Source organism: Taudactylus pleione, unplaced genomic scaffold (genome assembly GCF_031769625.1).
Source record: "Taudactylus pleione unplaced genomic scaffold, aTauple2 ptg000154l, whole genome shotgun sequence".
NCBI lineage: Eukaryota > Metazoa > Chordata > Amphibia > Anura > Myobatrachidae > Taudactylus > Taudactylus pleione.
Genome location: NW_028284556.1, coordinates 32,760,178 through 32,783,082, shown reverse-complemented (window position 1 = coordinate 32,783,082; position 22,905 = coordinate 32,760,178). Strand labels below are relative to the sequence as shown.

At 42.9% G+C, this 22,905-nt stretch overlaps 1 protein-coding gene across 1 annotated transcript in view; it reads left to right on the top strand.

The window, feature by feature from the left end:
- Positions 1–22,905, top strand: part of EPM2A (EPM2A glucan phosphatase, laforin) — a 121,827-nt gene that overhangs the window by 79,019 nt on the left and 19,903 nt on the right. Inside the window, exons 3-4 of the mRNA XM_088474515.1 lie at positions 8,764–8,938; positions 10,917–11,158. Of these exons, the coding sequence (XP_088330641.1) occupies positions 8,764–8,938; positions 10,917–11,158 (417 nt within the window). The remainder of the gene's footprint in view (positions 1–8,763; positions 8,939–10,916; positions 11,159–22,905) is intronic.

Below are 22,905 nucleotides of genomic sequence, written 5' to 3'. Positions count from 1 at the left end.
GTAAAGGGCCGGCTGGCTTGACCGTTAAAGGGTGCTGTAACCCCCAAAGTACACTCCAGTCCAAACCAAAAAAAAAATTATTTTCTGTGTTTGTGAATTGTGTGCGCAGTAGCCGCACGTGCATCAACAAAGTAGTGCCAAGCGTGCGCCTGTGTCATAAGTAAAGGGCCGGCTGGCTTGACCGTTAAGGGTGCTGTAACCCCCGAAAGTACACTCCAGTCCAAACCCAAAAAAAAATTATTTTCTGTGTTTGTGAATTGTGTGCGCAGTAGCCGCACGTGCATCAACAAAGTAGTGCCAAGCGTGCGCCTGTGTCATAAGTAAAGGGCCGGCTGGCTTGACCGTTAAAGGGTGCTGTAACCCCCGAAAGTACACTCCAGTCCTAACCAAAAAAAAATTATTTTCTGTGTTTGTGAATTGTGTGCGCAGTAGCCGCACGTGCATCAACAAAGTAGTGCCAAGAGTGCGCCTGTGTCATAAGTAAAGGGCCGGCTGGCTTGACCGTTAAGGGTGCTGTAACCCCCGAAAGTACACTCCAGTCCAAACCAAAAAAAAAAATATTTTCTGTGTTTGTGAATTGTGTGCGCAGTAGCCGCACGTGCATCAACAAAGTAGTGCCAAGCGTGCGCCTGTGTCATAAGTAAAGGGCCGGCTGGCTTGACCGTTAAGGGTGCTGTAACCCCCGAAAGTACACTCCAGTCCAAACCAAAAAAAAAATTATTTTCTGTGTTTGTGAATTGTGTGCGCAGTAGCCGCACGTGCATCAACAAAGTAGTGCCAAGCGTGCGCCTGTGTCATAAGTAAAGGGCCGGCTGGCTTGACCGTTAAGGGTGCTGTAACCCCCGAAAGTACACTCCAGTCCAAACCAAAAAAAAAATTATTTTCTGTGTTTGTGAATTGTGTGCGCAGTAGCCGCACGTGCATCAACAAAGTAGTGCCAAGCGTGCGCCTGTGTCATAAGTAAAGGGCCAGCTGGCTTGACCGTTAAAGGGTGCTGTAACCCCCAAAGTACACTCCAGTCCAAACCAAAAAAAAATTATTTTCTGTGTTTGTGAATTGTGTGCGCAGTAGCCGCACGTGCATCAACAAAGTAGTGCCAAGCATGCGCCTGTGTCATAAGTAAAGGGCCGGCTGGCTTGACCGTTAAGGGTGCTGTAACCCCCGAAAGTACACTCCAGTCCAAACCAAAAAAAAAATTATTTTCTGTGTTTGTGAATTGTGTGCGCAGTAGCCACACGTGCATCAACAAAGTAGTGCCAAGCGTGCGCCTGTGTCATAAGTAAAGGGCCGGCTGGCTTGACCGTTAAGGGTGCTGTAACCCCCGAAAGTACACTCCAGTCCAAACCAAAAAAAAAATTATTTTCTGTGTTTGTGAATTGTGTGCGCAGTAGCCGCACGTGCATCAACAAAGTAGTGCCAAGCGTGCGCCTGTGTCATAAGTAAAGGGCCGGCTGGCTTGACCGTTAAGGGTGCTGTAACCCCCGAAAGTACACTCCAGTCCAAACCAAAAAAAAAATTATTTTCTGTGTTTGTGAATTGTGTGCGCAGTAGCCACATGTGCATCAACAAAGTAGTGCCAAGCGTGCGCCTGTGTCATAAGTAAAGGGCCGGCTGGCTTGACCGTTAAGGGTGCTGTAACCCCCGAAAGTACACTCCAGTCCAAACCAAAAAAAAAATTATTTTCTGTGTTTGTGAATTGTGTGCGCAGTAGCCGCACGTGCATCAACAAAGTAGTGCCAAGCGTGCGCCTGTGTCATAAGTAAAGGGCCGGCTGGCTTGACCGTTAAGGGTGCTGTAACCCCCGAAAGTACACTCCAGTCCAAACCAAAAAAAAAATTATTTTCTGTGTTTGTGAATTGTGTGCGCAGTAGCCACACGTGCATCAACAAAGTAGTGCCAAGCGTGCGCCTGTGTCATAAGTAAAGGGCCGGCTGGCTTGACCGTTAAAGGGTGCTGTAACCCCCGAAAGTACACTCCAGTCCAAACCAAAAAAAAATTATTTTCTGTGTTTGTGAATTGTGTGCGCAGTAGCCGCACGTGCATCAACAAAGTAGTGCCAAGAGTGCGCCTGTGTCATAAGTAAAGGGCCGGCTGGCTTGACCGTTAAAGGGTGCTGTAACCCCCGAAAGTACACTCCAGGCCAAACCAAAAAAAAATTATTTTCTGTGTTTGTGAATTGTGTGCGCAGTAGCCGCACGTGCATCAACAAAGTAGTGCCAAGCGTGCGCCTGTGTCATAAGTAAAGGGCCGGCTGGCTTGACCGTTAAAGGGTGCTGTAACCCCCAAAGTACACTCCAGTCCAAACCAAAAAAAAAATTATTTTCTGTGTTTGTGAATTGTGTGCGCAGTAGCCGCACGTGCATCAACAAAGTAGTGCCAAGCGTGCGCCTGTGTCATAAGTAAAGGGCCGGCTGGCTTGACCGTTAAAGGGTGCTGTAACCCCCAAAGTACACTCCAGTCCAAACCAAAAAAAAAATTATTTTCTGTGTTTGTGAATTGTGTGCGCAGTAGCCACACGTGCATCAACAAAGTAGTGCCAAGCGTGCGCCTGTGTCATAAGTAAAGGGCCGGCTGGCTTGACCGTTAAAGGGTGCTGTAACCCCCAAAGTACACTCCAAACCAAAAAAATATATATTTTCTGTGTTTGTGAATTGTGTGCGCAGTAGCCGCACGTGCATCAACAAAGTAGTGCCAAGCGTGCGCCTGTGTCATAAGTAAAGGGCCGGCTGGCTTGACCATTAAAGGGTGCTGTAACCCCCAAAGTACACTCCAAACCAAATAACAAAATATTTTTTCTGTGTTTGTGAATTGTGTGCGCAGTAGCCGCACGTGCATCAACAAAGTAGTGCCAAGCGTGCGCCTGTGTCATAAATAAAGGGCCGGCTGGCTTGACCGTTAAAGGGTGCTGTAACCCCCAAAGTACACTCCAGTCCAAACCAAAAAAATATATATTTTCTGTGTTTGTGACTTGTGTGCACTGTGGCTGCATGTGCATCAACAAAGGAGCAGCGCCAAGCGTGCGCCTGTGTCCCATAAGTAAAGAGCCGGCTGGCTCATTTCTTAAAGGGTGGTGTAACCCACAAAGTGCACTACTCTCCAGCAAAAATAAAAAAATATTTTCTGTGTTTGTGTGCGCTTTAGCCGCACGTATATATCAATATAACATAAATGGAGGACCAAACTTTCTCCGATAAAAATAAAATAGGGAAAGATCAAGAACCACTTCCTCCTAGTGCTGTTGCTGCTGCTGGGAGTTGTTCATCATCCCAGAGAGGAAGTAGGAACATCACTACTTTTACTAAACAATTGACCCTCCAACAGTCCCTAGCGATGAGGATGAAGTACGACAGCAGTCATCCTGAAGCAAAACGTATAACTGAGGCCTTGACTGCTATGTTGGTGTTAGACGTGCGTCCGGTATCCGCCATTAGTGCAGTGGGATTTAGACAATTGATGGAGGTAGTGTGTCCCCGGTTCCAAATCCCGTCTAGATTCCACCTGCATCCTCAAAGCAGCAGCGACAAGCGTGCGTCTGTCTGTTAAAGGGTGGTGACACCCTCAAAGTGTGCTACACAAACAATAAAAATATTGTTCTTTTTTTTTCTGTCTTTGTGAATTGTGTGGGCTGTAGCCGCACTTGCATCCTCAAAGCAGCAGCGACAAGCGGGCATCTGTCTGTTAAAGGGTGGTGACACCCTCAAAGTGTGCTACACAAACAATAAAAATATTCTTCTTTTTTCTGTCTTTGTGAATTGTGTGGGCTGTAGCCGCACTTGCATCCTCAAAGCAGCAGCGACAAGCGTGCGTCTGTCTGTTAAAGGGTGGTGTAACCCTCAAAGTGTGCTACACAAACAATAAAAATATAGTTCTTTTTCTTTCTGTCTTTGTGAATTGTGTGGGCTGTAGCCGCACTTGCATCCTCAAAGCAGCAGCGACAAGCGTGCATCTGTCTGTTAAAGGGTGGTGACACCCTCAAAGTGTGCTACACAAACAATAAAAATATTCTTCTTTTTTCTGTCTTTGTGAATTGTGTGGGCTGTAGCCGCACTTGCATCCTCAAAGCAGCAGCGACAAGCGTGCGTCTGTCTGTTAAAGGGTGGTGTAACCCTCAAAGTGTGCTACACAAACAATAAAAATATTGTTCTTTTTTTTTCTGTCTTTGTGAATTGTGTGGGCTGTAGCCGCACTTGCATCCTCAAAGCAGCAGCGACAAGCGTGCGTCTGTCTGTTAAAGGGTGGTGTAACCCTCAAAGTGCTCCAAAAAATAAAAAACTATTGTTTTAATGTGTTTGTGACTTGTGTGCGATGTAGCCGCACGTGCATCAACATAGTAGCAGCGCCAAGCATGCGCCTGTGTCATAAGTCAAGGGCTGGTTTGGACATCTGGTCCGGACTGAAGGACGTGCCAACAATTTCTGACAAGTCTAATGTCACTGCATATGATACTGTCCTCAAAGCAGCAGCGACAAGCGTGCGTCTGTCTGTTAAAGGATGGTGTAACCCTCAAAGTGCGCTCCACAAACAATAAAAATATTCTTCTTCTTTTTTCTGTCTTTGTGAATTGTGTGGGCTGTAGCCGCACTTGCATCCTCAAAGCAGCAGCGACAAGCGTGCGTCTGTCTGTTAAAGGGTGGTGTAACCCTCAAAGTGCGCTCCACAAACAATAAAAATATTCTTCTTTTTTTTTCTGTCTTTGTGAAATGTGTGGGCTGTAGCCGCACCTGCATCCTTAAAGCAGCAGCGACAAGCGTGCGTCTGTCTGTTAAAGGGTGGTGACACCCTCAAAGTGTGCTACACAAACAATAAAAATATTGTTCTTTTTTTTTCTGTCTTTGTGAATTGTGTGGGCTGTAGCCGCACTTGCATCCTCAAAGCAGCTGCGACAAGCGGGCATCTGTCTGTTAAAGGGTGGTGACACCCTCAAAGTGTGCTACACAAACAATAAAAATATTCTTCTTTTTTCTGTCTTTGTGAATTGTGTGGGCTGTAGCCGCACTTGCATCCTCAAAGCAGCAGCGACAAGCGTGCGTCTGTCTGTTAAAGGGTGGTGTAACCCTCAAAGTGTGCTACACAAACAATAAAAATATTGTTCTTTTTTTTTCTGTCTTTGTGAATTGTGTGGGCTGTAGCCGCACTTGCATCCTCAAAGCAGCAGCGACAAGCGTGCATCTGTCTGTTAAAGGGTGGTGACACCCTCAAAGTGTGCTACACAAACAATAAAAATATTCTTCTTTTTTCTGTCTTTGTGAATTGTGTGGGCTGTAGCCGCACTTGCATCCTCAAAGCAGCAGCGACAAGCGTGCATCTGTCTGTTAAAGGGTGGTGTAACCCTCAAAGTGTGCTACACAAACAATAAAAATATTGTTCTTTTTTTTTCTGTCTTTGTGAATTGTGTGGGCTGTAGCCGCACTTGCATCCTCAAAGCAGCAGCGACAAGCGTGCGTCTGTCTGTTAAAGGGTGGTGTAACCCTCAAAGTGCTCCAAAAAATAAAAAACTATTGTTTTAATGTGTTTGTGACTTGTGTGCGATGTAGCCGCACGTGCATCAACATAGTAGCAGCGCCAAGCATGCGCCTGTGTCATAAGTCAAGGGCTGGTTTGGACATCTGGTCCGGACTGAAGGACGTGCCAACAATTTCTGACAAGTCTACTGTCACTGCATATGATACTGTCCTCAAAGCAGCAGCGACAAGCGTGCGTCTGTCTGTTAAAGGATGGTGTAACCCTCAAAGTGCGCTCCACAAACAATAAAAATATTCTTCTTCATTTTTCTGTCTTTGTGAATTGTGTGGGCTGTAGCCGCACTTGCATCCTCAAAGCAGCAGCGACAAGCGTGCGTCTGTCTGTTAAAGGGTGGTGTAACCCTCAAAGTGCGCTCCACAAACAATAAAAATATTCTTCTTTTTTTTTCTGTCTTTGTGAAATGTGTGGGCTGTAGCCGCACCTGCATCCTTAAAGCAGCAGCGACAAGCGTGCGTCTGTCTGTTAAAGGGTGGTGACACCCTCAAAGTGTGCTACACAAACAATAAAAATATTGTTCTTTTTTTTTCTGTCTTTGTGAATTGTGTGGGCTGTAGCCGCACTTGCATCCTCAAAGCAGCAGCGACAAGCGGGCATCTGTCTGTTAAAGGGTGGTGACACCCTCAAAGTGTGCTACACAAACAATAAAAATATTCTTCTTTTTTCTGTCTTTGTGAATTGTGTGGGCTGTAGCCGCACTTGCATCCTCAAAGCAGCAGCGACAAGCGTGCGTCTGTCTGTTAAAGGGTGGTGTAACCCTCAAAGTGTGCTACACAAACAATAAAAATATTGTTCTTTTTTTTTCTGTCTTTGTGAATTGTGTGGGCTGTAGCCGCACTTGCATCCTCAAAGCAGCAGCGACAAGCGTGCGTCTGTCTGTTAAAGGGTGGTGTAACCCTCAAAGTGCTCCAAAAAATAAAAAACTATTGTTTTAATGTGTTTGTGACTTGTGTGCGATGTAGCCGCACGTGCATCAACATAGTAGCAGCGCCAAGCATGCGCCTGTGTCATAAGTCAAGGGCTGGTTTGGACATCTGGTCCGGACTGAAGGACGTGCCAACAATTTCTGACAAGTCTACTGTCACTGCATATGATACTGTCCTCAAAGCAGCAGCGACAAGCGTGCGTCTGTCTGTTAAAGGGTGGTGTAACCCTCAAAGTGTGCTACACAAAAAATAAAAATATTGTTCTTTTTTTTTCTGTCTTTGTAAATTGTGTGGGCTGTAGCCGCACTTGCATCCTCAAAGCAGCAGCGACAAGCGTGCGTCTGTCTGTTAAAGGATTACATCCTGTACTGGCAGGAAAAATAAGCAATTTGGAGGTCCCTGTACAAACCGGCTCTATTTTACCTGAGTTGCCCCCCCTCCAGTGTGTACTCCGAAAGAGTGTTTAGTGCAGCCGGGAACCTTGTCAGCGAAAGGCGTAGGAGGTTGCTTCCACAAAATGTGAAGAAGATGATGTTCATAAAATGAATTATCACCTCTTCCAGGGAGACCAGCCTCCAGAACGTACAGAGGGACCTGTGGTTGTGGATTCCAGCGGGGACGAATTAATACTCTGTGAGGATGAGGATGTACACAACACTGAAGAGGGTGAGGAATCGGTGGATGAGGAGGATGAGGACGACATCTTGCCTCCGTAGAGCCAGTTTGTGCAGGGACAGATTAATTGCCAGCTTGTTTTGTGGGGGCCCAAACGAACCAATCATTTCAGCCACAGTCGTGTGGCAGACCCTGGCGCTGAAATGTTTGGTTTGTTAAAGTGTGCATGTCCTGTTTATACAACATAAGGGTGGGTGGGAGGGCCAAAGGACAATTCCATCTTGCACCTCTTTTTTTTCTTTGCATTATGTATAGTTTGGGGCCTAGTTTTTCAAACTGCCATCCTGTCTGCCACTGCAGTGCCACTCCTAGATGGACCACGTGTTTGTGCCGCCCACTCGTATCTCTTAGCATAGTCATCCAGCTACCTCGGTGCAACCTTTTAAACATAAAAACACTATTGTGAGGTGTGAGGTGTTCAGAATAGACTGGAAATTAGTGGAAATTAAGGTTATTGAGGTTAATAATAGCATAGGAGCAGAAAAACCCACAAATTCTGTGATTTTAGCTGTTTTTATGCTTTTTTTCAAAAAAATACAGATCCAAAACACAAAACCCAGAACCCAAAACACGGAAGGGTGGTTTTGGCAAAACCAATCCAGATCCAAAACACGAAGAAAGATCCAGATCCAAAACCAAAACACAAAACACGAAAAGTGGCCAGTGCACACCCCTCGTTTTAACAGTGAAAAAAGATAACTCACTGAGTTTGTCTTTAGTAAATTTGCGAGATGAAAAAAATGCCTAAACTCACGTGAGTTTGCAAACTCACACAAACTCACCTAAACTTGAATCTTAGTACATTTATCCCTAGGATGGAATTTCTGTGAGACAAACTTGAAACACCATAGGAAAAAAGTCGTCAAGGAACCTTTAATTGTAGTCTGACAACAACGCTCAAAACCATTTACTGTTTATTTAAAGCAAACTGTCAAAGAACATTGAAAAATGTCTCCATGTTCTACATGATAATGCCTGTGGCAAGATTTTCTTGTCGCTTTGCCCAGTTATTTGGTTAGCAATTAATGTTTGTTCACTGTCTCCTAATCACTTTAGAAAAAAATAATTGAAAGGCTTGCTCTGCTGTAAAGTTACCAGCATCCTTACACCCCCTCGGCTGGATACCCTTTGTTGTCAGTGCTGCCATTGCATTACTCTATCACAGTGTCTGTTTTATTTTCGCTGGGAACGTGTTATGATTACATAAATGCAGAATTAATGTTCTCACATTGGAGTCATTTTGTAAATGTACAGCTTTGTAAATATTCTATTCTTAAAAACTATTAGTGTCACTATCTCAGAGCAGATGATAGATGGTAATTTAATTGAAGTGCAATAGTTGAAGGATATTTTACAGGTCTTGTAGAGCTTTAACAACATATAGCAGGAAAGAGTAAATCGTCATACAAGCCTGCATGACATTTCTTTCTAAGCCATTCAGTAGCTCTGTAATGGATTGTGCCAAACACTGATCTATTCGGCTGAACTGAGTAATATTGTTAATTCTATCCAAGGGAAAACCATTGTGCTCTGACTTTAAGTGCTTTATAAAGTTACCGAATCATATAGAGTACTGTATTTCAGAAGACTCATCCTTGCAAAGTATTTTATTTTTCATTCTATATTCTATATACATTGTTAGGTAATGGCCCACACTACGATCGCTGCTGTGTTTACAATGAGAGCAACATAGTGGATGGAGTTTATTGCTACCCAATAGGTCATTGGATTGAAACAACCGGACATACTGATGAAATGAAGCACACCACAGATTTCTATTTCCACATTGCGGGTAATCAGGCAATGCACTTCTCCAGGTATTATCAATTCAAATACAAATGTGTGGGACACTATTTATAGAGCTCTTACTATTCTTGAAAAAAAAAATCAAGACAAAAGAGGGTATCATCCCAAACTACTGAATCAGACACCCCCTCAATTCAACTCAATCCATTTTGACGGCAGGATAAATACCCGATCCGTGGGTGGGAGGGCGAGAAAGTGTACAAAAAAAGTTGAACTTTTCTGCCAAATTCTAGGCGGCTGAGAGGAATGAGCCTATAAGGACTAGTGTGATAAAAACTGCACTTTTTCAGGGTGTCATTTTCTTGCTGTAGTACTAAAAAGCTGTTCCATTATCATGGAAACATGGTTTATTTTCAGCCTATAAAGCTCCAGCACAGCATGAGTAATTTCAGGGAGATTATCAAAGTCATGTCCACTTGTTTATATTACTTTTAAAGTCCTCTAACATAGAACTTTGATACAACATTTATTTATTCAGAGCACAGATAATGACAAGACAAACATCAGAAATGTTCTAATGGTAATTATACATAACTGGAATACAGTCTCTAGAGACAACGAAGGGCTGCTGTGTACTACCATGTCTTATGTAGCACCTAACATGACCAAATGTCATCATGACATTTTACTACTTTAGGTTTACTTTTTCAACTTTTGTAAATGTTAACTTATAGTACGTCAGAATAAAAATACACAGTCGATACTGTATCCAACTTACAAATCAAATCATACTCTGCAGTAGGACAATATTGTAGGTAATTGACTTTGTAACGGACAACATTCTTGGGAAATTATTAATACTTTGGACTGGAAATGTGTGACAGCTGATAAATATGCATAAAACAACACAATATAAAATACAAGTGCTAGCTGCCAATAAATAAAACACAAAGAAGCTGGCACATAAAACACAAATCAGCTGGCACAACACTCACAGGGACCAGACTATGGGGCCTATTCATTAAACATTAAAATTCTCTGGAGATAATTAGCTTTAGAACTCTCATGGAGTTCTAGCTAATTATAGGTGGAATTCATCATTCCACCTCTCCATAAGTTGTTATTCCGAAAAGCTGTCATTTTTGCGATGATAGCTTTTCGGGAAATATATACTTTTCCCTGCCTACACTACCTTATCGCATCTGGAAACAGTGCTGCGCATGCGCTGTTACATCTGTAAAACCAGCGCATGTGCAGCACTGCCTACAGATGCGTTAAGTTTCGAACCCCCCCGACCCCCCCACCCCCCTCCCCCTTCCGCTCACCCCCCCCCCCCCGACTTACCTGTCCGCGCAGCAGCCTCCGGCTCCGTCCTGCTGGTCTGTCATGTGGTTTCCCAGCAGACCACATGACAGATTAGAAAAAAAAATATATATTTTTTTATTTTTCTAAACTTTCTTGTGCTCTGCTGGGGAGCACACATGACAGACCAGCCTCCGGAGCCTGAGGACGGAGCAGAGCGCCGGAGGGACTCGTCGGGGGACCTGCACACGCTGATACAGGTAAGTGGATTCTGCTATTCGCCACCTCACAGTGGCGAATAGTAACTGCATCAAATTCCGAAAATTGATAATTTTCGGAATTTGATGAATACCACAATTTCCACATCCCCATACTATTGTATGGGGAGTGTGGAAATTAACGCAGGGGAACTTAGCAAGGAGATATCTGTGATATCTCCTGTGTTAAGTCTGTTCATGGATATCAAAATAACGTTATTTAAGGAAAATGTCCTTAAAAACATTATTTTAGTGTTGATGAATAGGCCCCTATGCCCACTAAATACTGACTATTATCACAGCTCCAACAATATTAACACACCTGGGTTTTAGTGCACTACATCCTTTCAGTTTTGCTGATAACTATGCACTCAACATACAAACTGTTGTTGTTCTTCCCCTGTTCCCTTTTATGTCTGCTTGATGTGAGCTTCATTATGTGAATATATCTCCTATAATAACATCTATGTATTTTGTATCTTAAATCTAGAATACTGCCTAACATCTATCTGGGAAGTTGCCCTCGTCAGCTGGAACACGTTACAATAAAGATGAAGCATGAATTAGGAGTGACTGCTGTCTTGAACTTCCAGACTGAGTGGGACATAATGCAGAATTCAAAAGGCTGCAATCGGTTTAATGAACCTATGAGTCCGGATACTTTGTTCAAGTTATATAAAGAAGTTGGATTGGCTTATATATGGATCCCTACACCTGATATGAGTACAGAAGGTATGTACAATATCAGGGGTGTAACTAGGTATTTGGGGGCCCCATATAAAATGTTTGTAAGGGTCCTTATGTACCACCCAATGATGAAAAATGTATATAGCACATGTGACTTTGACAAGGAAGATGGATCCCCTTCAGCTCTGGGCCCCATAGCAGCTACACCCCTTGCACCTATGGTAGTTACGCCCATGTATCTCTGATGGATGTCATATTTTCTTGGTTTAAATCACTGATATCATGTTTTCAGTAAATGTGATTTAGAGATTAGGAACTGAATATAAGATGACCTATAAGAATGGCTGCAACATTTCTGACAGCCATTTTGAGATTTGAAATTAAAGCTTTTGCTTTTGAAATATAATAAAGTGACTTCATCCTTCCTAAATCAGGCCTGGTCAACCTGTGGTTCTCCAGCTGCTGAAACTACATGCCCCATCGATCAGCTGGTATAGCATGCTGGGACATAGTTTCACAACAGTTGAAGAGCCACAGGTTGGCCAGGCCTGCCCTAAATCAGCATTTAATTTCTGTGTGCATGATAGCTTGCATGTGTATTTCTATCACAATTCCACGTGATCTATGGATTGTTAGTACGTTTACAGTATTACAAGAGATTTTTATAATTATCTAATCAATATTTCCATGGAGCACTATTTAATGAACCCACTGAATGTGAAAATAAGATTTAATTGTCTTTGAATACAACATTCCTTGTTATACAGACACTGTGGAATTGAGCCTGTTCACTCTGTGAACTCAGGTGGAGGCCAAGGTCAGAGTTTGCAAAACAACATCTACATGTATGTTGTGGTTTCAAAATAAGGTAATTCCCACACATCTTCAAGTCACAATAAATTAAATTGCAAGATGTGTGTTTTGTGCTGAAATTGCAAAGTATAGTACCGTGCTCTGCATTCACATCCACAATCTATAGTGGTAATAGAGGTAGTTCTGCAAAGAGGTTGCTTCAGAATGCACTCTGTGATCTGTGCATAGGATATAAAATACTATTTACATTTTCAGTGTAGTGATGAATATGTTCCCCCACTAAAGTGGAAACAAGGGCAGTCATACTAAGAACCATACCTAACCTTTTTAGCATAGGGCTGGAGCCTTTTTTAGGTGGACAACCACAAAAACTGAGTGGGCCTTACCCCCAAAAAGATAACCAACCGCATTTTGGATCACTTCTCTGAACTCCTGGATTTGGCAACTTTCCAACTCCAGTGAACCCTGTCTAATGGTAATGGGTCCTTAAGACTTATAGATAGGTGCCCTGCAGAGGTAGTAAGTTTATTCATTTATTTTTTTTAAATTGAATAATTCAAATGGCTGCAATCGGTACAATGACCTATGATTCCGGAAACAGATAGGGGGATATGTATTAGGTTATGATCTTATGGAACCAGTGTCATTGCCGCTAAATATGTATATATAATAAGGGCACAGTCGTGCCCTTATATTGAGGTTGCATCTACAAAACTTGATTTCTCCATAGAGAATTCCGGAGGGGGGGGGCAGGATGTTCAAGGGGCCACACCTCAAAAGCTATTAGAGTTACGGATCTGAAATTTGGTATGGCTGTGTAGAACCGTCAGGGCAAAAACATAAAAAATTAGGATTTGGGAGTAATCTACAGCTCCAACAGTCACGTTTCTCTGAAGTTCTCAATTAGGAACACTTTTCTGCTGTAGTCTATGTTTTTTTTTTGGGAAGGCAAAACTCTGGGTCAGGGTGGAATTTAGATTTGGGGTTTGTTTTATTAGGTAGCTATTGTGCCAGGGTACGTGCTTTTGGGGTTCAGGTAAATTAGAAAGTTACAGTTTGTAAACTATTACCTCAAGAATGCGCCATTGTAGAGATAGGACTTTTCAACCTGTTGCGCAGCCGCAGTAGGAGCCTCCAGCAGGTGTAATAACTGTGGCTTCACTTGGGTGCACAAAGATGGCCATCGTTTGCGGGCTTTAGCGGTGGTGGGCTCGGGGGAAAGAAGCTGGCGTTAGCTGCAGCGGGAGCCGGGGGAAAGGTGCGGGGGTAGCGGGCGCTAGCTGCGGCCAGAACGCGGGGACAGTAGCAGGCTTTAGCAGCGATGGTGTGGGCGGCAGTGTGGATGGTGGTGGGGCAGGCGCTAGGTCCCGGGGGAGGTAGCAGCACACAAAATGCAGGCTCGGATCTGGTAGATCCATGATACCGGATTCTGTGTTTAATTTAAAAAAATGGCGTGGCCCTGTCCCCCAGAAAACAACCAGCACTGGGCTGTGGAGCCCCAGTACTGGTTGTGCTAAATACAGGGGACAAATGACATAGGGGTACCCTGTAAGAAGCACAACCAGCACCAGGCTTTTCAGAACCTGTCCTGGTTGCCAAAATACGTGGGACAAATGATGTAGGGGTCCCCCATATTTAGAGCAACCAGCACAGGGCTTTGAGCCGGTCCTGGTTCTGGAAATACACAGGAAAAAAATGCGTAGGGTCCCCCTGTATTTACCAGAACCATCCCCGGACTACTTCTAGCGGGGGGGTGATGCCACAGCCAAGGGAAGCCCTTTCACCGGGCCCCCGAGCTGCAGCATCACCCCTGACCGCTACTCAGCCCAGGTCGGGGATCCCTGGGGAGTTGGGGACCCCCCCAATAATGGGATCCCCCTCCTCAGGGCACCCCAGGCCCAGGCCGATAGCCCGGGGTTATCCCCAGCACCCCTGGGCGGTGAGTGCCGGGTTGATTATGTAAAGTGTGGTGTATATGAAAATATAAATATTGGCTTTTGCTGTGGAACTACAGTTCCCCACAAGCCTCCCCTGCATGCTAGTACTTGGAGAACCACAAGTATCAGCTTGCGGGGCATTACGGGCTTGCTGGTACTTTTAGTTCCACAGCAAAAGCAATATTAAAAAACACACAACACACCGTAGAAAAGTACAATTTTATTAAAACATACATGCACACAGTATCTCACATACTCACCTAGTAGCCCTGAAGCCATTCTGTCCTCTTCTTCAGTAGATAATCCAATGGGGAGTACCTGTAATAAAAATTCCATACTCACCTCCTCCTATGCATGGATCAGGTCCTCATCACACAATCCAGGGTCTTGGCAAAAAAAAGAGATACCCGGACCCTCGCTCATTAGTAGTGTTCTCTAAGACACTACTACCTGAATGACAGCTCCGCCCGGGATTTCAATACAGAAATCCCGGTGCGGAGCGCTCATTGGCTGAGAGAGGCGAGCCTTCCACTTCTCAGCCAATGATCTGTTCTTACCATTGACTTCAATGGTGAGAACCGAGCATGCCCTTTTCAAAAATGGCTCCTCAGCTCCATTTTTGAAATTCAAAGATGGCCACCGCGAACCAATCACGGCTCACAATGTCATCGCCCCCCCCGCTCGGCTGGCTTAAATACAGCCAGCACGAGGCCCCGTCCATTCAGTCATCGGCTGGGGAGCTGGACAGATCAGCTGAAGCATGAAGATACCACGGAAGCCCTGAATGGGCGGCGGCCTCGCAAAAGAGCTTAATGGCCGCCGTGCTCCAGGTGAAGATGCCGTAGAAGTCCTGGGGGAGCTATAGCCATGTAAAAGAGCTTAAAGGCTGCTGCTCCACAGGTGTAGGTGCGGCATAATAAAATACTTTAAAAAACGGTGTCTGTTTTCTTTTAATATTTCTTTTGCAGGGGTACTGCTTGTTCTACAAGTACCAGTATGCAGGGATACCTGCTGGGACCTGGAGTACTACTGCAAAATGCAATATTTATATTTTCATATGCACCACACTTTACATTTTCAACCCAGCACCCACTGCCCAGGGGTGCTGGGGATAGCCCTGAGCTATCAGCCTGGGCCAGTGGTGATGCTGCGGGAGAGGGGGGCCCAATGAAAGGGCTCCCCTGGCTGTGGCATCACCCCCCAGCTAGAAGGAGTCCGGTGCTGGTTCTTGTAAATACAGGGGGACCCTACGCATTTCCCCCCCTGTATTTCCAGAACCAGGACCGGCTCATGACCCTGTGCTGGTTGCACTAAATACAGGGGACCCCTACTTCATTTGTCCCCTGTATTTTGGCAACCAGGACTGGTTCTGAAAAGCCTGGTGCTGGTTGTGCTTAATACGGGGGACCCCTACGTTGTTTGCCCCCTGTATTTAGCACAACCAGTACTGAGGATCCAAAGCCCGGTACTGGTTGTTTTCTAGGGGGTGGGGCTACACCTTTTTTTTTTTTACACATTCAATTTTTAACAGATGCGTAGATGGATCTCACTGCTGCATTCGTGCATCTGTGACTTATTGATTTGATTTTCTCAGGTTGATACGCACTGCAAGTGAGCCCTCTGTCGCCCACTGATGCCCACTGATGCCCCCTTTGCACTGCACCACTGCCACTGCTCTGCACCACCACTGCTGCCGCTACCCCACACGCCTACAGCTGTCTCGCACTATGCATCTCCCAAACCAACCTCCTGTGTGCTGTCCCCTCTTCCATCTGCATTAGTGTACCATTTTGTTGCCCTTCTCCCCTGCAGGTGGCCCAGTTTGCTCATATAAACCCTGACAGTTAATACATTTTAAAAAAGCTATGAAATTCCATAGACAAAAAACCTTACAGTTTCACATGTCCCATTAAGGCTGCTTAGACATGATCTGAAAATTCTCAAAACCTATTGATTTTCTGCCACTCAAACTTCAAAAAGCAATGAAGTTACGATCATTAGGGCTAACACCTTAATGGACATGTTCCTTGAGCAATACAGATATGGTATGCCATCACACCCTGTGGTTAACTGTAGATTTAGCACTCTCACAGAATGAGATTGCTGTCACTCACAAAATGGTGGAACTGTTAATTCACAGAATTGTGTGCTCATTGGAATACACACATGCAGTCTATGCAACTGAGGTTTGAACAGTTATGTGGCTCCCACATCCCACTCAGTGCCCACAATCTTCCCATTTGATCACAAAAACAATCTCACTGGCTTCCAACATCCTTCTCACTGCATACATTTATGTAATTTAGAATACACATTCAGCTCCATTATTTTTAAAACTATCATACTCTGTCTATGCATGTACACTTTCTTCCCCTATATGCCTCCATGCTGCTGTATATTCCCCAATCCCTACTGCTGTGTGGTCTACCAACTGTGATATTTTTTTTCCTCATCCACACCAATGTTTTTCCCCAGTCACGCTGCCCTGCATCCGTGCCTTCTCCACAGCCATGTTGCTGTCTTTCTCTCATTTGTTGCACTCTTTCTTCCTCCATTTGCTCCGTCCTGATGATGGGGTCGGCAGCGGCCCAGAAACGTTGATATTTTTAAGAGGATTATGATGTATTGCTTTTGATATACTATATATAAAGTCTTTTTTCATTGGATACCAGTCTTGTAGTGCCGTGCTTCTTACAATTTTGTTTCACACACAGCAAGGGCACACAGGAAGTTGCAGCCAGATTTGAGAGTGCCGGATTTCTTCTCAAATATATATATATAAAACACATTTTTATCCCTTATCCTGCGCTTTTCACTATCCTTCGAGACACTCCTCTCAATAAGCCCTCTGCTAGTAGGACTATATAAATAGCACTAGAACAAATATACTGACAGGTCACTCTAATCAGAAAAACAGTTTATAAAGTCAATATCACATAAACGTCCTTATGATTTCTTTATAAAGGACCATTCTTTTGGAGGCTTTATGGTTCTGGCCTGATAAATGTTTTCTTTTGGGGCTCTCTCTTAGCTCCAGATAATGACGTATTAGTCCTTGAAATATTTTTTAGCTTGTCAATATTATTCATTGGGGCCCTAAAAAGATACCCTCATACCAAAGAACACCCAAAAATCAGGCCCAAGGTCAATATTAATAGATATAAAATTGTTTTATTAAAATACATAAAATACTGCAAAATTAAAGGAATTGGCTTACATAATATCCAATATATATATTGAGTAGCAGTCCACTATTAGTGAATTTTCACCCACGTTCCAATAGTGGACTGGATCTAACAAATAGACCACTTATCACTAATAAACCCTACGCATTTCGTCTCTCTACGAGACTTCTTGAGGGGTATATCTCAATAAATGTGCACATATCCTAATTAATGAGTCATATGTTACAATGCAATTGAAGATCCACTGATTCAGGCAATGTGAAAACCTTCACTGCTCCAACTAGAGAAGATCAATATCAGGTTTGTGGACAATTGGACTCTATACATACAGCGACATTGAACTGATTCTCAGCGTCCTATGGCACAGTCTTGCAGCACTGGGACTGTGATATAGGACACTGAAAATCAGATGATTGAGTGCCATGGAGATATATATATATATATATATATATATATAATTAAACTGAATTGATTGTACAGCGACTAGTTTGCTACTGTAAGTGTAAAGGTGTAACTTTAATAAATTAATAACACTCAGTATTAGGTGTATCAAGTGGTATATATATATAAACCATATAAGTGAAAAAGTGCAAAATTCTACATCTCCCTCACTACCGCTTCAAGATGAAGATGGATCCTCTTCCCCTGCCCTCTCTACCAAGGACGATATTTGAGCCCTAAGGTCACTAATTACTGATTTTAAAGAATCCTTGGAGACCAAACTTGACAAGGCAGTTTCATCTATTAAATCGGATATCTCCTCCTTGGCTTCTAGAACATCTAAACTGGAATCACGCCAGGATTTTCTTCATAAAGCTCAGACTGAGACCCACAAAGACCTAGATCATATAGCTCAAGAACTTTCTGATCTCCGCACGAAAAATGAAGATCTTGAGAACCGTGAAAGGAGAAATAACCTCCGCATTGTGCCAGTCAATAACCTCTGAATCTCTGGAGCCCTACCTACATAAGATGTTCTCTTTAATTCTCCCATTCTAGGCTCTCGTCACATACCTCTGGAATGGGCACATAGAGCACTCAGACCCAAACCTCAAGAGGGCGACCCCCCGAGAGATGTCATTATAAGATTTCTCAGTTTCAAAGATAAAGAATCCATTCTAGCCCCAACCCGAGGCAAACCTCACATCCTATACGAGAATACCAAACTTCAGTTCTATCAGGACCTTGCACCTACCACAATTATTAAACGAAGAGAACTCAGAGAATTAACAAGGGCTCTATGTGATCGTGGAATTCGATACTGCTGGTGGTTCCCCTTCAAACTTATTATCGATCTACATGGCAAAACGATTATTATTCGAGATCCTAGAGAGGGTAAAGACTTGCTGACTCACCTTGAAGAATCCGGACCCCCCCGCCTCATTCAACTAATGATAGCACTTGATTTTTTCTTCATCAAAAATGAACACACTCGTCTAATAGGTTTTATTATTTTCCATGAATCCTACTCAGTCATACCTATTACTACCTTGGATCTTTGACTCCCACTCATATCAATACCCAAGAAGATCCATATCCTTTTTTGCCAATATAGACTGTTATTATTGCGAAATTTATACACCATGATGTTTTTGTTTTCCTACTTGTATTTTGTTGTTTATCCACAGGTTATACATCAGTCGTTTACCAAGTATTCTAGATGATGTTATATAGGTCTTTCAAAATTACTCTAGCTTCCATCTATAGCCAATATCTAATTTTCTGGTTCTTGCAGTTCTTATTATTGGATTCTATATATTAATTATATGTTTTTTCTAATACAATATAGGCCTTACCATATATTCATTATTTTTAGAACAGACCCAGAGGGTTCTATCTAAATTCAATTTTGTTTGGACTCATTTACATTTAGCCATTGAATATTTTGTACACTAAAATTTTCTTTTGTCTGTGTTCTTCTTTATTTTTATTTTCATACTTTCTAGAGGTTATAGAGATTTAGTTTCTTAAACCTCTTTGGACTCTTAAGTCCTAATTTCTGTGTGTGTCATCCTCCGCTGGACTCTGGGATTTCATAACCAGTCTTCTCCCTTACCCTTCTTTTTCTTCTTTTCTACTCCCCCTACCCTTTAGGCGAGTCAGGACCCAACGTTTATTTCTTCTCCCCCCAAACCTATCTTTTTTTAAACTCCGTTAAAATGCCTTTGACCTTTGCTTCCATGAACGTCAAAGGTCTCAATACGCCTCAGAAGCGATCATTACTATTTCGCTCCATTAGTGGCCTTAAAGCCGGCATTATATTCCTACAGGAGACCCACTTTCGTGCCTCCTCTCACCCATCTCTTCAATCAAAACATTTCTCAAATGTGTTTTACTCCTACAGCCCAACTAAACATAACGTAGCTATACTAATCAACAATAAACTACCTTTTGTTCAAGACTCTGTCTTTACCGACTCAGATGGCAGGTTCATTATTATAAATGGTAAATTGGGACATTTAGAGTTGATGATAGCTAATATATATGCTCCTAACACAAACCAAATTTCCTTCTGCAATTCATTTTTTTCAACTCTAAATAAATGAAGAAAGGGTTGTCTCATTGTAGGTGGGGACTTTAATGCTGTTCTCAATCCAGACCTAGATAAATCGCACTCACCAAACCGTCCCCAAGCACATCAATTTAGTAAATCTCTTAATAAACATCTACGAGAATCTGGACTTTTTGACGCTTGGCATGCATTTAATCCCTCCTCTTGCGACTATACTTTTTTTCCCCCCTCATCAAACCTATTCTAGAATTGATTTGTTTCTTTGTTGCACCCAACTCTCAGAACACTAAATTGATTCCTCTATCCTACCCTATACATGGTCGGACCAGTCTATTCTTACAATTGCTTTAAATCTCCTAGGAACACCTATGTCTAAACATCCTTGGTGCTTAAATGAAACACTTCTGAAAATACCTCAATTTCAAGAAAATATTGGATCTGCACTGGCTGATTATTTTTCTACTAATAAAGCAAATTCCTCCTGTTCACCTTTGGTTTGGGAAGCCTACTAATCGGTTATACGCGGACGTATAATTAGCTATGCCTCCTATAGAAATAAGACTAATAAACTTCAATAAGCTTATTTGACTGAAGAAGTTCAAAGGTTAGAAACCTCCCACATAAACAATCCTTCTTCTCACCTTTATAAAAAACTTACATCAGCTAAAAATGATCTTAACGCCCTTCTGGCGGAAAAAACTGAGAAATCCCTACGCTGGCTTAATCAGCGTTTCTCTGAAAAAAATAATAAGGTGGTCGCTCTACTAGACAATAGATTAAAAACCCGGACAGCTAAATCTGCCATTCAAGCCCTTAGGGATGACTGTAGATTACTTATCATCATGTGATCTCCCCTGTATTGACCCACAAATGTCGGAAACACTTGGACTTCTCATTACAGAAAAGGAAACTTGTAATGCCCTGAAAACACAAAAACCATCTAAAGCACCTGGCCCGGATGGGTTCCCAATATCCTACTATAAAACGTTCCAAGCTTCTTTAATCCCACGTCTTACTGAGATGTTCAACCAGATTTTGAATGGTGAAACTTTTCACCCTTCTACCACCAGAGCTACCATCACGGTCATTTCCAAACCAGGTAAGGATCCCCTCACCACCAATTACCGACCCATTTCATTACTTAATGCAGATTTAAAAATCTTCGCTAAGATCCTGGCAAACAGGCTTAATCCCCTTCTACCCAACCTTATCCATCCGGACCAGGTGGGCTTTGTTCCGTCCAGGCAGGCACTTGATAATACTAGACGAACAGTGGACATTATTCACTATGTAAATAATCATCAACTTCCTTCTCTTGTGCTTGCTCTTGATGTGGAAAAAGCCTTTGATAGAGTTTCCTGGTCATTTATGATGCACACACTTACTACTTTTGGCCTCGGGGCAACTGCATCTGTTCTTGCTGGGGGGATACTTTCGGATCCTTTTTCTATAACCAATGGCACCCAACAAGGTTGCCCATTATCGCCCCTTATTTTTGCATTGATTATAGAACCGCTGGCTAGGAGAATACGGGCTAACCCTGACATATCTGGTGTAACTATTGGAAACTCTCAATACACTCTCTCTTTATTTGCTGATGATATTCTTCTTACTTTGATTAAACCACTCACCTCTCTACCAAACTTATTTTGTGAGTTGTCCCTATATGGAGATCTGTCGGGCTATAAAGTCAATCAAACTAAATCTGAAGCTCTCCCTATTCATCTCCCGGGTGATCTGAAACGACTATTGCAATTGAATTTTAATTTCCATTGGAGAACAGACTCTTTGCGATATCTTGGGGTTAATATTACTAAAACATATGATCGCCTATATAAAGTGAACTACCCTCCTTTGTTTAAAACAATTGAATGGGATATTCTACAATGGAAAACTTATTTTATCTCATGGATTGGGCGTATTAATGCAATAAAGATGAATGTTGTACCAAAATTGCTTTATTTGTTTCAGACTCTACCTGTGGCAATACCAACCCAAATCCTCAACCAACTCCAATCTTCATATTGTAAATTTATATGTAACTATAAAAGACCCCGTATATGCTGAGATATCTTAGCCAGACGATCATCGGATGGAGGTCTAGGTTTGCCTCTTCTACTACGCTACTATAAAGCTTCTCAGTTGAGTCAGATGGTAGCCTGGCATACTCCTAGTTTTACTAAACGGTGGGTTGACCTCCAGAATGATTTAGTGGGTTTTGATTCACTCTCACATTTGCCTTGGTTACCTTGCAAATACAGACCACGCACTGCCCTCTCCATACCAACGGTAGCACTAACACTCTTCATATGGGATCATTTTAATAAAAAACTCTCTCTCTCCTCCTACCCTTCTCCTCAGACCCCCATATGGAACAACCCTACCTTCCCACCAGGCCTCTCATCTACCATGGCATCTGCCTGGTCCAGGGCGGGTATTACCCGCGTACGTCACATTATAGGACAATTCACCCCTCAATTGTTTAATGATATTCAGGAAAAGCATGGCATCCCCAACTTGTTACACTACCAATACCTGCAAATTCGTCACTTTATCACCTCTTTATTTTCCACTACCTCACCTCGAAATCCTTCTCCTATAGAAAGATACTGCATTCACTGATCTACTGACAAAGGTTCTATATGTTTTCTTTACCATTCTATATTGGCACCAGAATCCCTTTTACCCTCAACACATGAACTTGCATGGGAAGCAGATTTAGTACACCCATTGGGCGATGACACCTGGGAGGCAATACATCTCACCATTTCTAAATGTTCCATTAGTGTGGCAATCAAAGAAAATTCATATAAAATGTTCTCACCAGATGGTATTTAGTCCCAGGACGCCTCCATCATATGTATCCCAACACCTCTAACCTGTATTGGAGGCAATGTGGTCATGTCGGCACATTTTTTCAGATTTGGTGGTCATGCCCAAGGATAGTCCCATTCTGGAATATGGTTCACTCACTCATATCATCTGCTGTTACCCTACCTTTCTCTCTTTCCCCCGCTAACATTTTACTCTGTGTCCCGGTTGATCAGGTTCCCAAAGACGCTAACAAACTAATTCTCCACATCTCCTGTGCAGCCAAATATCAATTGGCATGCAACTGGAAAAAAAATAGCACTCCAACTGAATCAGAACTTTTAAATAGAATTTGGTTTGTATCTAAAATGGAGTATACTACCAGCCTATTGAATAACTCAATGCATAAATTTCATTCAATATGGTCTCCCTGGTACTCTTCCCAAGCCATTCCTCTTCCAGGTCTTTCATGAACCACGTACCCTATTTCTGCTCCTGATGTTTTCATTTATCATTTTATATCGTGTTGTCCCG